The sequence below is a fragment of the Anopheles nili genome, chromosome 3 (assembly GCF_943737925.1).
Source record: "Anopheles nili chromosome 3, idAnoNiliSN_F5_01, whole genome shotgun sequence".
NCBI lineage: Eukaryota > Metazoa > Arthropoda > Insecta > Diptera > Culicidae > Anopheles > Anopheles nili.
Window position 1 is genome coordinate 72,399,282 of NC_071292.1, and position 15,230 is coordinate 72,414,511.

Here is a 15,230-nt window from a genome sequence, read left to right on the forward strand (position 1 = left end):
TAACACGGACATAGAGATAGACACGTGGGCTGTTTGTTTAAAAATATATTTCATCCAAAAAAGATTAAAAACAATGATCCTTTACAATGATTAAAATAACTTTCTTCCCTCCCCTGGGCACACCGTAGCGAATGTATGTATAAATTGTCACATTGGTCGTCACTTGTGGATCCCGTAGACCACGAATGAAAGCTTCCATTTCGTTGTCTTTATGGTTTTCGTTGCTTCCCAGCTGATGTCATTTCAGATCTAATACTCGATAGGCTTTAAGTAAGAATTTTCTTCTGTAGAATTTTTTGTACTGAACATAAAAAAGACATACGATAAATTGCATTGATAGTTTGATATACGGTTATTGTACCTCACTTACTAATTGCTATCGACAATCGCGTTCAGATCAATAATGACCGGATCCTTCGCGATATCCTTCTCCTGGAGCATCTCGACCGTGTAAACGATTTTGCTGAACGTTGGCCGCTCACCAGGATGGAGATTCCAACATGAATACATTAAATCATATCTGGAAGGAAATTCAAATTGAAATGGCAATCAAAACGTGCATCAATTTAAGAACTCTATCCATCCTTACAGTTGCTCGCTGCAGCTTTTCGGCCGTTCCATCCGGTAACCGCTTTCGAGATATCGCAGTAGCTTGTTGGTGGATATTGACGGATACGGACTGCTACCGAGGGTACAGATTTCGTACAATAGAATTCCGTACGACCAAACGTCGCTCTGGGACGTGTACACCTGGTGTGTCATCGATTCTAGGGCTAACCATTTTATCGGTAGCTTGCCGTTGCTCGTTTTCCGGTACAAATTTTCCTGATAAATATCTCGACTCAGTCTGGAATAGAAATAAGGAGAAAGATAAAACGTGCGTCGATTACTAGAGCACTTCGAGAAGCTGGCTCCTTCTCCGAAACTTACCCGAAATCGGCTATTTTAACTGTATCGTTATTGCATACCAGGACGTTTCGGGCAGCCAAATCTCGATGCACGACTTTGTTACGAGCAAGAAATTCCTGTTACACAGAAACAAATAGGTTAACCTGTAATCTTTGTGAAAACTTCATAATTATTGCACATGCTTACCATTCCAAGAGCTATCTGACGCGAAAACTGCAACAACTGGCTACTGTTAGGTAACGAGTCATCTTCTTTAAAGGTATCCACCGTTGGTGAACAACTGCGATAGCACCGATTCTCGACACTATTATGCGTTGATGCCGAATCGTAGACCGAAACCTTGCAACTACAAGGATTAATTCTGACGCTTCCCTTGGTTGTCTCCAAATCCTCGTTACCACGGTCGTCTATCGTGGACTCGCACCGCTGGGTGTCGACTATTTCTACCGTGTTTTTACATGCGCTAGTACAAAAGGACACCTTCTTCACCGGCATATCTAAACACTCCTCACTCGCGCCTTCGTCGAAGAATAGTGGATACAGCTTGTTTTCGATAATCTGCGGTGGTCTCCGTTTGCCATCGCTTGTATCGCCCTCATCAACAGGAGTCTGCCGGTTGTCGGAGATATTTTTGTACGTCAAAGATTTCTTATCGTTCACAAACGACGTGTCGAAGTTGAACACGTTTTCGGGCATCTTCTTGTTGTCCAGCGAAGGCGTCAAGCACTCTTGTTCAACAGCATTCGACAGAGAAGCGACCGATTCCGCACCGGCTGTTGGCGAACCTAACGTCCCAAAGGCTGTGATCATTGTTGTGTTGCGATTTTGCTTCAGTATCCGTTGCCATTGCAACCGTAGATAGTTGAGCAAATTGCCACGGCCACAATACTCGGTGAGAAGCATCATTTTACGTATGTTTTTGGTACAGTGTCCGACGATGCTTACGATATGTGGATGTGTACCAACGGACTTCATCACTTCCATCTCGCGCCGGAATTCAATTATGTCTTCCACACGGGGACATTCTTAAAAGACGAAAGGAATGTAACGGCAATCAAAAATAGAACAGTTTCTTCACTCAGATAGATGAAAGTACTTGTCGATCGTTACCTTTCAACATTTTAACAGCCACTGGCGTTGGAGTTGCGTCAGGTGCCTCTCGGTGAAGTACGCCTTTCCGAACCAAACCAAATGCTCCCTCGCCCAGCATATCGTGCAACATAATGTGCTCCGAATCTATTTCCAGTTCGTCATTAATGGGTGCAATCAAATCTGGAGAGAAAGAGTTTGATCCTAACAGTTCCTCGATATGCTTCGTGCTCGATTCAAACTCTGTTGTTGGATCAACTGGAGCTTTTTGTTCCAGTTCCTAATAATCAGTTCAAAGAGAGGAATAAAGCACAAACGTATAATTGACTACAAATGGATTCCTCAGTGGATTATGCTATTTCCGACATACACACCTTGAAGTACTCGCATCGTTCCTCGTACCGTTTAAGCCTGGCTCTTCTGCGACATATGAGCGAAATGCTTATCTTGAGCAGGCCTATCATCAATACCGGAGTTAGGATGATGAAAACCAGTTTAGTGCGTATCCATGACTCTACCCAGAAGAGAAGGATAATTTAAAATCGTTAATTTTCCTACACCTTATCCCTATTGAAGCACAACAATGCCAACAAAACATACCCGAGCTAGCACGTGGTATTTGTCTAGGTTTTACGGCCCTGTCCGAAGACACGCCAATACTAGAATGTGCCGATATAAGTACCTCGAAGTGTGCACCGAACATTTCAAATGAGTCGACGAAAAGTCCGATCGAATCCTGCAAAACGTATCATACAAAAGTAAAACAAGTTATGTAAAAGAAATCAATTTCCTCCTAATTTGTTCTTACCCCGGTAAGATTTTTCACGAAAGAATTAGCTGGATCACCAGTTTCTGTGTTATGCAGGTCGTACACGTTAACCGTATACGAATCAGGTGCTACAACAGGACGATCCCATGTGATGTTAAGCTGATAGTGGTTTCCATACAGGGGTATTTGAACAACGCGAATATTCGTTATCGGTTTCGGCGCTGTGAAAAAATAACAGGGAAGATATTTAAAGAAAACCGCTTCATTGGGTAAAGCTCACAGAACCTACCACACAATTGAGAACCGTTTGTAAGATTGGAGCAGCTAGGCGTCAGAAATGGTTGCCAAAGCAATTCACTTTCCCGTTCTGCGATCTGTGTGTTTTTCGACCTAATCGCGAGCATGTAAATGGCGTTGAGCTTAAGCGCTCTAATGGTGTACTTGTAGAGAACCTCTGGCTGTGAAGAAGATTAAAGTGAGGTTAAAGAAGATTATTGAATTATCGACGGCCGTCGCTCAAAAACAATACCTGCTGTACGTCGATAGGCTTTTGGCTGAAATCGGGCGATTGGCTGGCATGACACAGGATTTCGTAATGACACGTTTTATCTGCAAATAGTTAAGTGACATCCTTGCATTACACACTAAGTTTGCACACATCCTTTCATTCGTACCTTCCGCAGGCTTCCACGAGATGACCACATCGGTCAGCCGGATATCCTTTGCATTGGTCTCGAATCGTTCCACCATCACTTCCTTGATGGTTCCGGGTATGTAGCCGACCGGTAACGTCCGTAACTGCTGTTTCGTCACATAATAGTACTCGTATTCAGAGGTTAGCATGGTGGCCGTTACATTGTACTGCTTGTTGGGTGCTAGGTTTTCAATCTTGACCAGCGATGCATTGCTCTAGAGTGTTGGCGAATAGTATAGTTTATTTGAAGTTAGGTATGTTGTTAAGTAAATGATCGAAGAAGTGCACGTGTTTGAAGAAAATGCGCCATTTCCGTACCACGTGGACAAAAATTCGTATTTGTCGTTATGCGAAGGGCCACGAAAGTTCATGCGGAGGGCAAGTGTACGTACACGCAACGCCATCGCCATGGGAACGGAAGCGTGTCGGTGTGTGTGCTCAGACGGAACCGCATCCAGCCGTTCGGCGGCGCTGTATGCGTTATAATGTTTAGGTGTTTTGTTTGACGTTTTCCAGTGCACGAACATCTCCCGTCATGGCTCCGTCTTTCAGTTCAATTTCGCAGTGAGAAATCGTAAAATAAGGTGCAGTGGGAAAGACGGGAACGTTAATTATGTGCCCGAAGTTTCCTCGCAAAACGTTAAAGCAATCGCAAGTGTGCGAACGTTGAAAATGGCTCGCGTCGCGTCTTGAATCGGTCCAAAATCGTGATTCATGATTCAGCATCCGTCGAGTTGGGTGCTGACTTATGTTTGGTAGGTGAACTTCTCCGTTTCACGGTGTAGAAAGTGTGCCACTTAACGCCCTGTAACCGTGTACCGTTTCTTCTATTTGCTACATGGCGATGTAGCAATCCATGGGCAAAAGTGTCGAAGGATTTAATAGTGAATTCATTGCATTAAAATCGCCGTGTTGATGCGTTTCGGAAACTGCAGTTGAAGATCGTAGGATTAGACTGTCTCCCCGTTACGGTGGCTAATTAGGCAAACGGCAATGACAAGTGCCAGTAGAGATGGTGTAATGGAATTCGTCTAGTCGCCTAAGCTAGGCCACGTGCTGCTGTGTGTACGTTTGTGTTTGCTGTTCTCGTCAGTAATCACCCTTAAAAGGTATTTAGCTTATGCGTGGCATTTATCTAGCCGATCAAAGCAACCCACTGTAATGGGAGATGCCAGCTCATACACGGCGGGGCCTTCAATCTCCACCGGAGCATGGCAACCGCAGTCGTCCTTCTACGTATACATTCTCCGACTGATTCCTGAGTAAAAGCTCCAATGACAATGCTTAGAGTTTCCGCGAAAAGAAGCTCCATCACTCTCTGCAACTTGTTTGACTGATGATGTCCCCCATTTCTCCCGGTTTCTGTTAACGCCAGTACACGCGATGTCTTCCGCCGGTTCTACCAAGAACAAACCGAAGAAGAGCAGCAACCTGCGCATTCTGTGGATACCGGGACGCAAAAAGCAACACCGCAAGGGTTCATACAACCCGACGAAAAATGGCCTTCCTCAGACGTACGGGATGCAGCCACGCAAGAACGAATCCTGGACGCTCGGTGGCACGATGAATCATAATAAAATCATAAACGCGTAAGTATGCAACCAACCAGTAGCAACATCTCCATGGCATGGCCGTTGTGTGCCTTGAACGTCCGTTGGAGCAGTTCGGTGGAGGACGCAACGAAGGACATTCCAAAGAAGGGGGCCGTTGGAGACGGTGGTGTGGTAATCCAACTAAAATTGGGAAACCCTTTGCCCTCCCATTTTGCGACGGGACTCGTTCCCATGCAATCCATTTAGATTTGCTGGCAATTTTTAACCACGCCGGTATTAGCATAACCTGAAACGACCGCGCGGGCATAACCGGTATTACGTTAATGGGTGAGATGCAGGAAACGGTATTGCAATCGGACCCCGCTTTAACACCTCTCGTATACGCCCTCCCAACACGTCAAACCATATCCCTTTTCGGTTCCCGTTTTTTAGCACATTGCATTCCGATTCGATCGGTATCGATCCGTTGGCGGACAACGACGAAGGGATGCCAGTTCCAGCTGATTTGTTTACGTGGCACTCCGTGGCTACATACATGGTTGGCACGCGATAAAGGAAGAATGTCGCACACCCGACCCGGCAATGAAGCTCGCGAATTGACAATCGAACGGAAGGCAGCTCGATGGGCCCATTTGTCCTACGTCCCACATCCAAGCCCGGCATATCACATTCCAAGGCACGCGCCCGCATCAAAGGGACAAGATGGGGCTGCTTTTGTGTCGCGTGTATGCCCCCATGGGGGAGGGCACTCGTCAGCACAATCATCATATAGGGCAGCCCTATCACACCGCCCGAGACGCGACATCGGCCGCGTTCCGTCAACACACCTTGCACCTTCGCTCCGGACAATCCCCTTGTTCGGGATGTTTCGGGGAGTCGCGATGTGCTCTGGCCACGGCAGCACGCGCGATTTATCGCAGTCTCGTTCGAGTTGCCACGGTTGATCGATGGCCAGTGGGTGGCAGTGGAACCGGTTGCCGCGTGTACGATAATTTCGCGCTAAGGGCAAGGGTGTAGTTCTATGTTGGGGCTGGTACGCGACCGGAACCACTGAAGGTGGCCGGGAGGACGTTTTAATTTCGGTGATAAACCCCCGGCGCAACAATGATGAAACCGAGGGTCTGTAGGCAAGAGCCCATCCGGCGCGTGCGGGTCGTTTTACGGTAGGTGGAGTGGCAGGTGTACTTGGGATGGGCTGGATCATAAAGAAGCGGCTTATGCGAGCCGCGTTGGAGGGTTGTAAAATAGTGAGTGAGTTAACCGAGAGAGAGAGAGAGAGAGAGAGAGAGAGAGAGAGAGAGAGAGATAGGAAGTGTGTTTCCGGGAACCATTTGCCCGCCCTCAGTGTGCACTCGAAAATGTGATCGGATTCGAAAAACAAACAACCGTCGTTCACATGATAACGAACATCGTACAGGAGCGTACAACTCTGTACGCGGGTGGTGGTGGTGATGATGGCGATCTTGATAAATGATAAACGAGAGCAGAACCGTTTTGGTGCTAATTGCCCTCTGCCCTATGCGATGCAGCACTTAAAGCTCGTTTTGCAATCGGTAACGTCGGTCAAGCAAGCGCACCTCGTATGGCATTGAAACACGACGCGATTCTGTCCGGTTACGTGACACTTCGAGGTTCCGGAACCGTGTCGTGGAACGTAAGCAACGACTTTCGTTCTCTCACGCAAATGGCGATCCGACTGGGAAAGAGATGATTCAATAACAAACAGGCACAACAGGCCACTCGTTTGTTTGCTCTCGACGAAGACGAAAGTGCTGACGATCAGCTATTTCAACGGGGTGGATTGATCAGCTGGATCATGTCCCTTTACCTCCCCCTTGGTTGGGTTCGTTTTCCTCGAAGAAATGTCGTTGGTTCTGAACAAACAAACAACAACCGCCGCGAACGCATGGTAAAACCGCCATTTCGCGCACACATGCACGTGGTGTACGCAAGTTGGGCCTGCTCTTGGGGGGATTCATCACAGAAAAGTTCATTTAAACAGTTTTCGCAAACCAGTTTTTTGGGGCAGCGACCATCAGCAATGTGCTGACGAATGCGTGGAGGTCACGGGAAATCCACCCCGCGTGTATTCAGGTTGCGATACGCAAAACGAACGCAACGCAATGTTTCGCTCATTCGCGTTCCCTTGGCGTTGTGGAGTGTTTCATTTTACTCCACCCTGCTCCAGTTATTTCCATCAAACAGTGGATCCACTTGAAATTTATCAATTCTGATGACGCTTTAATTAGCACACTTTATTGCTTTCGTTGTTTCTAAGAGTGATCTAAGCTAACTGAAAACTAGTTCACTAAACACGAATACCACTTTTGATTGCTGCAGGCACTTTTAGGCAAACGATTGATTGTATTGCTTGCTGAATACATAAATCAGTACAATAATGCTGATAATGTTGCTCCATCGCACGCTAACGTATACAGTTCAAAATTCCTGAAACGATTGCGATTAGTTTTAAAACAATTCTCGACGCTGTGATCCAAAGCAATAGTGCAAGCGGGTGAAATAGTTCGATAAAAGGGGAGGGTCGCAGGAAGACGAACCTTGAATCAACAGACAAAACAACAATAAAAAAACCCCGACGTTGTTGATGCCTGCTCAAGCTGCCATTTTTCGCAAAGGGCAGCAAAAAGCGGCCCCAACCGGGCGACATTATGTTGCTAAAAGGAGAGAAGGGTTGTAGCCACGCATCCACAGGGTGACACGGGCCGCCGGATGGCATTCTGACGCCCTGTCGGGGGTTGTTATTTCAAGCGAGCACAGTCACAGCATACGTTTTGGTGCGTTTCCGGCGTGTGGTGGTTTTCACACAAGAGGTTCTCTTTCGTTGAACGCGAGGAAACCGCAGCCCGCGGTCACAACTGAATCTCAGTGTATGATACAAGCGATCTGGATAGCAGTTTTCCTTATCGCTTCACGCACGTCGGTTTTATTTCCTTCGGATGTTTGTACAGGACAAACATACCCCAAAGTTTCCGGGAAACCTACTGCATGCAGCTGACACCACTCGTAAACAAGGCGCATTGGTCGTGCTCACACTCGGATAGTTTGCCGTCGATCATTATTCGATTTTCCGAGTCCTTACAGCTTCAGCAATTGTTGTAGAAACTTTTATTTCAGAGATCTGCACGAAAACAACCTCGACGTGACGACCATCATGACTACGGCAGCCACCACCGGAAGTGCTATGGCTGCGATAAGCAACTCCTGCCAACCGAACGCCGATTCACAGCACCAGCAACAGGATCGGCTACAGTTAGAGCCGACTCCTTCAACGTCTCAAGGAGGCTCAGTCCAGCCACAGATCGTCGTGGGCACGATCGAGTTGAACAATCTGAATGGAGACGTCGCCAGCCACAGGGTAAGTGAACGACTAGCGGGAAGTGATCGACTGAAAGTGCATCCATCTATCCACGTGTTTTTGTAGCAAGAAAAGGACATCAGCGCGAGCAACCAGTTTGAGGCGCTAACGCAAATCGAAGAAGATGATGAGGAAAAGGATCGAAACTGTTCAAACGCCCAGTCATCCTCGTCGTTGCTCTCGTCGAATAATGACAATCGCTCGACGGAGGAAAACAATGTGCACAATGCGGCCACTCTGTCGATTAGTGAGCAGCACCGGTACCGAGGACGACGTCGCAGTAGCCAACGGGATCGCCGGAGTGCCGAAGATATAGATTCGATCGATCAAGCCGACAGTGCGGTCGATGTAACGCACGAGGATGTGTTCGATGATGACGACCAGGTGGCAGCTGAACAGGACGAAGAAAGGACAGTCGTGTTGCGTAAACGTAAGCGTCGGAATCGTCAACGACGATCGACGCGAAATATGTTCCCGGTCGCGGATTCGGATATGGTAGACGGAGAGGAGACGCAAACGACAGAACCGTACGAAAAAGCGGTCACCTGTTTGTACTGGTCGCTTGCCTGCTGGGACTGCAACATTTCATAGGGCTGATAAACAGGGGCGTCAACCCAGGGTAGCTACTAGATGGGCACACTCGTTACTATTGTCGCGTAGCGGTACACACTTAACAGACAACACCAAAATTCGCACAAAAATGCATTCATCTGTTAGATGGCAGGGCGCGGAAAAACGGCAAAGTCGCGCATAGCAAGTCGGCAAAGCTATGCCAAACTGGCAGTATGCTGCTCGAGTCGGGTAGATGAAATTATAAAGCTAACGAAACTAGAGACTATTGGCGTACGTCGATTTGAACCACCAACTCGAAGCAATAGAGAAAAATGCCTGTATTTCCGCACTTTTTATACTGAAGTTAGGGTAGTTTTTTTGGCAAACCTTTACACACAATAGGGTTAGATAAGCGACTGGAAATAATGCAGTAGAAGTAGTGGGGTATACAACATAATGATAGATTGAGTGTGTAACCCCTCCAATGATTATAATTAGTCTCCAGAGCATAAGGCGCTTTTGGGGAGGAAACTATATTAACTTTGTGACACTGACGAGAAACTATTTATGAAGACAGCGAGTAGTTGTAGAATAGAGTTTGTCCTTTTGTAAACATTATAACAAACCGGAATGAGTTGATTTTTATTTTGTTAAAAGACATGATGGAGTGCATAAGAACAACCATTAAATGAGAGAGATATTGCATGCCTTAGTCTCCACTAAATAATCGATAATCACATTTCTACACCCAGGTTGGTGTTGCGTGTGACTTTTAGATTGAGTTTTTTATGGTCTTCGCCACATTGGACTGTTGTCTTAAAGATTGTAGAACAGCCGTCGTTTGAACAGATACAGCGCAATGAGATTCCACAGCACTGTGTTCCATAGCGCTTCCAGCGTAAGCATAAAATGCGTGTTCATCATGCCGATACGCCAATGCCACGGTAGCATCTTGTGAAACACCGTATGTCCTACGTACAGAACGATGGCGTTCATACCGGCGTAAACGAACGGTCGACCGCTCCAGACACGTTTCACATCGATAGTGTAGTAACATAGCAGGAGTAGCAGATAGGCTAGTGAGCCCGTTGCTAGAACATACGACAGCGACCAGAGGTTCTTGTTCACTGGAATCCAACCGTCATTTTTTGAGAATCCACAGAGGATTCCAGCAGCAAGAACAAGCGAGAGTGACCAGGCTCCAAAGCGCACCATGCGCTGACGGTGATCCGAGTGAGCTAGTATCGTGCAGCCGCACTGCAGTCCGAGAAACACTTGCAGTACCGTAGGAATACACCCAAATGGCCCCTCCGGATCAAACGGCATGGCGTCGTAAACGTAACGTGCCGTCGGATGCTGGTAGAGATGCGCAAGTCCTAGAATCGACCTGTCGATGTACCCCGTGATGCCACCGGTGCAGTTGGGAAACGCGTTCCACAGGTGCTTTCCACCCGGTCCGAAGTAAGCTCTGGTGGCGAAAATGAGGAAGGACAGTGAGCCATTTCCACCAAGCATAGTACCCGCATAAAGGAAGCATTATTTTCTAATTACCTAGGACAACCTGGTTCAGCTACGAAAAATATCACCCCAAGATAAATGAGTGTCAGAGCCCCTATAAGCAACCATTGCTTCTTCAGCCTGAAAATATCTTCATTCGCTCGTAGAAGGCGGTTTTGTGATTGGAATACCTGCTCGTAGCACAACAGATACAGGGTCGAGACAGCAAAGTAGGCGATACCAAACCGCTGCAGCACCCCAAAGATCCGCAGACTGGCCATGGAAGGTCCGTTGATCGAGTTTAAACAAAGGCCGATTAGAAACAGCTTCATCGAACGCTAAAAACAGGAATTCCAAATTCACACAAATTCTGACGGTAAGATAATCAGGACCAAGTGTCCAAGAAACACTTACAACGGCTATGTTTGAAAGAATCGCGCGTTGAGGTACATTTCGGTTGATCTGACCCCGAAGAGAAATCGGAACACAGACTCCCATGATGAAAAGAAACCATGGGAAGACCAGATCTGCTACGTGTAGCCCATTCCAGGTAGCATGTTCGATCCACCAGTAGTGGCCTCCACCGCTGTTGACAAAAATCATCAGCATAATTGCGATGCCGCGAAACGTGTCTAAACTTTGGAGGCGCTTTTTGGGGGTGACTTGGGATGATGCATCTGTCTCATGCTTATCATTTTCTTCTGCAGCAGATTCACCCTCTACTGCCGATGCTTGAGGCGATGCGGCCTGAGATCTCACCATACGAGAACGATTGAGGCCATACCGTGCCAATCGCACAATACCGACAATGGCAACCGCAATCAATGCGATCGTGAGGAACGCTACAAAAGAAGAATGTCTTTTGAAACTGGCAACCTTACATCCTCTGCTGGTTCGTCTAAATATTTGCCTTACGAAGGTAAACGTTCACAGGCTCTTTGGCCGTCTCTAGCTTGCAGTTGCCATCGGGGTTGATGTTCAGGTCGTAAACGCCAAATTCGCCCAATTGTACGTTGTTAAATTGGCACAGGTTGGTGCTTAGGAGGAGAGAAGGGAAAAAGTGAGCTGAATGATCTCTTTTTTCCATACCCAAGAGGCGCATCGTTGATCTGCAGATTTAGACGTACTCGTTATCATAAGAGTATCTGCCCACATCTCGATCGAGGACCCGTAAACCAAACCGACGTGAAATGTCGATTTTGAAAGACGTGTGTCTTTTTCCAGCCGGAATGCGTTGTAATTTTGTAAAAGGACACTGCAAAAACAAGTGATTGAGATAAGAACACGATGTGGTCCGGATTTGGCACACGATTAGCACTTGTGGATCGAAGCAGTTGTGGAATCGTTATGGAAAATGGGCTACCTTATCACACTCTTCCGAGATTGCGTACAGATAATAGTCGTTGCTCGGTGCAGTGTCGATTGGAACCGAAACGTTCAGGAATGCCTCGTCGACCGCCAGCGACCATAGGTCCAGACCTCGAAAGAAATGTTCTGTGTACTCAATCATCGCCATTCGCCTTCACACATCACACTTTCTTGAAGCACGCACGCGAAACCTGCTGCTACGAAGGACGTAGCGTAAATTGGTCAATGAAAACAAGAATGGCATACAGGGGGAGGCTGTACGCCCAACAGTAGAAAGATGCAGGGTTGGTAACCTCCGTTTCATGGGAATTAATTATAGCAATTCGATGGTAGATATACACCACAGCATGTGGTATTGTTGAAGAAATTCTGTATCATCATTTAAGTTAAGCTGGAAATGTTATTAGTAACCTCCGCGCAATTGATTAAACATCTTACTTCTATACGTGGTTCTGCAGTGCGCATGTTTTGTGTGAATTACTGTAATGAAAGCAGGCGCGAACTACAAAACGTCAAAACGTGCAGCTGATTGTCAAATGTCCACAAGCGGGAAAAAAGATGCATCTAAATGCAATTGCATTTTTCAATAGTCTCGTTTTTTTTTAAATGTAAATAGTTTTTACATGACTATGATGTCTAAAAAGTACGCTATCACTGAAGAGTACTCCTATTTTGTTCGACACCCACACGCATTTCAAAACCATCGATAAAGTTTTAGGGTCGAAAGTTTTCTAGAACGTTAATATTAAACATTTTATTTTGTCATGTCACTGTCTTTCCATAAATTCCACAGATGTGTAAATTATTTTCAGATTAAATAGCAACGGCTAGCATGAGCATAGTTTTGTCGAAAATAAATATCCCACCCGTGATTTGAATTATCATATATTTTACACGCTGCATACTTAAACTTTCGGCCGACCTATAACGAAATGCGTTTCTCGTTTCGAAAGCATAAAATTCCATAGCTTTGCAGGTCAAAACAGTTTGTGTTCGTTCTCAACAAGCACGTCATTACCAGGTCATTTCAGCACCAGACAGCAAATATGTTTACAGGATTGTAAGTTTAGTTTCGCGTATTAATTAACTACTCACCATATAGACGATTCGGTCGCCGAGCTGCTGATCGCTCTGTTGTACCTTCACCAGATAGATCGGTTGGCGGGCCGGATGGTTGGCTTCAGGGTTCCGAATCTTGACCGCAGCATCCGCACGGTCGTCCACCGGTGGGGCATATGCCGTCTGAGGCGGTGCATCATATTTTCCTGACACAACATCCGGCAACAAATTCGTCCTGGAAGCGACGGAAACCTTCTGCGCCTCATTCAGCAAACCGGCAGTGGCAAGCGGCCTATCAGGACCGATGGCACGCTTGCGTCGGTTCATCACCGGTTGCAGGAATGCATCGCCTTTCACCGAATCAATCGTAGCCGGGTCGGTCAGGTCGACCGGTGCCGTTTCGTGGAGCAGCGCGCTCGATTGGTGCTGATTTCCCTTGGGCGGATTCCACTCCATCACGGGCTCGACATCCGCATCGAGTCCGGCCGGCTGATGCAGACTTTTGCCGGTGTCTTCCGGCTTTATCTCGATGATCAGATTGGAACTGTCGCGACAGATGAGGTTAATGCGTAACGATGGATCGTGCCGTTGCGTTAGAGGCCTCCAGGCGGACAGTGGTCGGGTGTCCTCCGAGCACAGCATGTAACACTGCTTGATGCTCTGCCCGGGGTGGCACGAATGGAGATGATGGTTATGAATCGGACATTCCGACGACCGAGTCACGCGCACAGCATCGCCCACGGGGACCGTAATCGAGATGGGGGCACGTAATTGAAAGAAGATGACGATAAAAGAAGATAATGAGCCGAAAAGTCACACGCGCCAAAGGAAACCGTTGCTTCTATTTGCAATAATGCTACCGCAACACTGCCATCGGCGACTAAGCGACTCACCTTGAGTTCCGGTGCATCCGGTACTTTGGTTCCGCCCTGTTCAGGACCACCATCCGCTGCAGCCATGCAGGCTGCGGTGCACGCCGCGATCCGATACAGTTCCTGGTCTTCGAATTCGTTGTGCAGCAGCAACTTGTCGCAGTTGATGTTGTTCGAGAAGAATATGGTTATGCACAGCACTTGCACGTACTTCAGCACTATCACGTGCATTTTGTTGGCGTGGATTTGAAACGCTTGCCAAGAAAGTCAATAATCGATAGTAGCCTCTAGATTCCAGCAATTCAACCCGTCACCAGATGGCTGGCAAGTGATTGCCTCGAGTTGCTTCGTTGCGAATTATCCTGACACATTGCTTGATACCTCTTTCGAACCCTTTACTCGTTTCGTTTAACATAAATACCATAAGATTTCTAAATCACCAACATTACGTTTACCACATGAAACTGTTTGTAAAAGAAAAAAAATATAACAAATATATTAGGATGGCCAATAAGGTTAGTATGTGCGAAATACGAAATATGCGACTAATGAAAATAATTTTATAATCAGTGTGTTGCGCCGTTTATGGCAATGGCTGTGGCGTATCGTTATTCGACTACAAGCAAACCACCAAGTGTCTCATTTAAATACATTAAATTTTGCTGTGAGATGCATTGAATTATTCATCGGCCTTTGCAGGCGTGTGAAACAACCACGAAACTACGAAAGAGTGCTTTTACACTCTAAAAGGCGTAAAAACAATTTAATTTCTTTCATAATAAATATACCTCAAAGCAATGTTTCACGCACAATAAGCATTACTTCACACTCGCTGTGCCAAGGGACGTTTCGCAGCAAGGGCATTACGGAGGGGAGCATAATGAAAATGTAACATTCTAAATTTGTTTCGATTCGCACTGAAACAATCCTATCGATCGTAAAGGGGACAATTTCAATCACCTGGCATTATTCCACTACGGCCGAGGACGCATGTCTAGGCTTCGTTGGGGACGCGGCAGCTGCATTATTCCCAAAGTGGGAAGCAATCCAAGCTCATAACTGTGGGCCATAAATTATAACGATTGCACAATTCACATCACCCGTGATTTCATCAGGAAAATAATTCTTGACACAAGCGGACAGGAGTGGGAAGGAGTTGCCTCGTCCTTGCGAGATCGAACCAAGAAATAAAACGATAGCAACCAGCACGTGGTACGTAATTGCTCCCATCAAGTACGTATATTATCCTTTTCGAATACGTTCAGTTTGGTGCGCTCTCTAATTGTCGCTCGGCTCGTACCACGCGACGGAACGATAAATATCGCCTAGAGTTTCTAATTAATATGAAAAAATCCTTCGTCCGGATCCGTCGCGAAAAGGATCGCGTCTCAATCGTGAGCGTATAAAAACGGGAAACCACGCGGAAAATGCGCAGAACATTCGCAGGTTTCCCTCCTGTTCAATTACATCGTTTTACGGTGAGCCACACATA

The 15,230-nt window shown here is 46.6% G+C and overlaps 3 protein-coding genes across 3 annotated transcripts; 1 reads left to right on the top strand and 2 right to left on the bottom strand.

Moving 5' to 3' along the window:
- Positions 1–113: 113 nt before the first annotated feature.
- LOC128722503 (tyrosine-protein kinase receptor torso) lies at positions 114–13,969 on the bottom strand. The gene is made up of 14 exons (XM_053816171.1): positions 13,760–13,969; positions 12,903–13,526; positions 3,442–3,676; positions 3,297–3,376; positions 3,057–3,225; positions 2,807–2,988; positions 2,599–2,734; positions 2,373–2,512; positions 2,020–2,278; positions 1,096–1,934; positions 931–1,025; positions 590–847; positions 371–520; positions 114–301 (listed from the first exon to the last, which is right to left on the bottom strand). Exons 1-14 carry the CDS (start codon positions 13,967–13,969, stop codon positions 250–252), a joined length of 3,429 nt encoding a protein of 1,142 aa, XP_053672146.1. The 3' UTR covers positions 114–249.
- LOC128722506 (rho GTPase-activating protein gacH) lies at positions 4,458–9,515 on the top strand. Its single transcript, XM_053816173.1, has 4 exons — positions 4,458–4,570; positions 4,837–5,050; positions 8,135–8,390; positions 8,457–9,515. Exons 2-4 carry the CDS (start codon positions 4,845–4,847, stop codon positions 8,979–8,981), a joined length of 987 nt encoding a protein of 328 aa, XP_053672148.1. The 5' UTR covers positions 4,458–4,570; positions 4,837–4,844; the 3' UTR covers positions 8,982–9,515.
- Positions 9,759–11,949, bottom strand: LOC128722504 (heparan-alpha-glucosaminide N-acetyltransferase). The gene is made up of 6 exons (XM_053816172.1): positions 11,803–11,949; positions 11,567–11,694; positions 11,355–11,476; positions 10,854–11,281; positions 10,494–10,777; positions 9,759–10,410 (listed from the first exon to the last, which is right to left on the bottom strand). The coding sequence occupies exons 1-6, from the start codon at positions 11,947–11,949 to the stop codon at positions 9,759–9,761; spliced, it is 1,761 nt and encodes a 586-aa protein (XP_053672147.1).
- Positions 13,970–15,230: the final 1,261 nt, after the last annotated feature.

Excerpts from the sequence above, each read along its gene's own strand:
- LOC128722506 (XM_053816173.1), top strand. The coding sequence starts at position 4,845 with ATGTCTTCCGCCGGTTCTACCAAGAACAAACCGAAGAAGAGCAGCAAC. Across the intron at positions 5,051-8,134 it reads CATAATAAAATCATAAACGC|AAACTTTTATTTCAGAGATC; the intron begins GTAAGTATGCAA and ends CAATTGTTGTAG. Across the intron at positions 8,391-8,456 it reads GAGACGTCGCCAGCCACAGG|CAAGAAAAGGACATCAGCGC; the intron begins GTAAGTGAACGA and ends GTGTTTTTGTAG.
- LOC128722504 (XM_053816172.1), bottom strand. The coding sequence starts at position 11,949 with ATGATTGAGTACACAGAACATTTCTTTCGAGGTCTGGACCTATGGTCG. Across the intron at positions 11,477-11,566 it reads AGATACTCTTATGATAACGA|CACCAACCTGTGCCAATTTA; the intron begins GTACGTCTAAAT and ends TCTCCTCCTAAG. Across the intron at positions 11,282-11,354 it reads GCCTGTGAACGTTTACCTTC|CGTTCCTCACGATCGCATTG; the intron begins GTAAGGCAAATA and ends CTTCTTTTGTAG.
- LOC128722503 (XM_053816171.1), bottom strand. The coding sequence starts at position 13,969 with ATGCACGTGATAGTGCTGAAGTACGTGCAAGTGCTGTGCATAACCATA. Across the intron at positions 3,677-12,902 it reads GCGACCGAATCGTCTATATG|AGCAATGCATCGCTGGTCAA; the intron begins GTGAGTAGTTAA and ends CCAACACTCTAG. Across the intron at positions 2,279-2,372 it reads AACGATGCGAGTACTTCAAG|GAACTGGAACAAAAAGCTCC; the intron begins GTGTGTATGTCG and ends ACTGATTATTAG.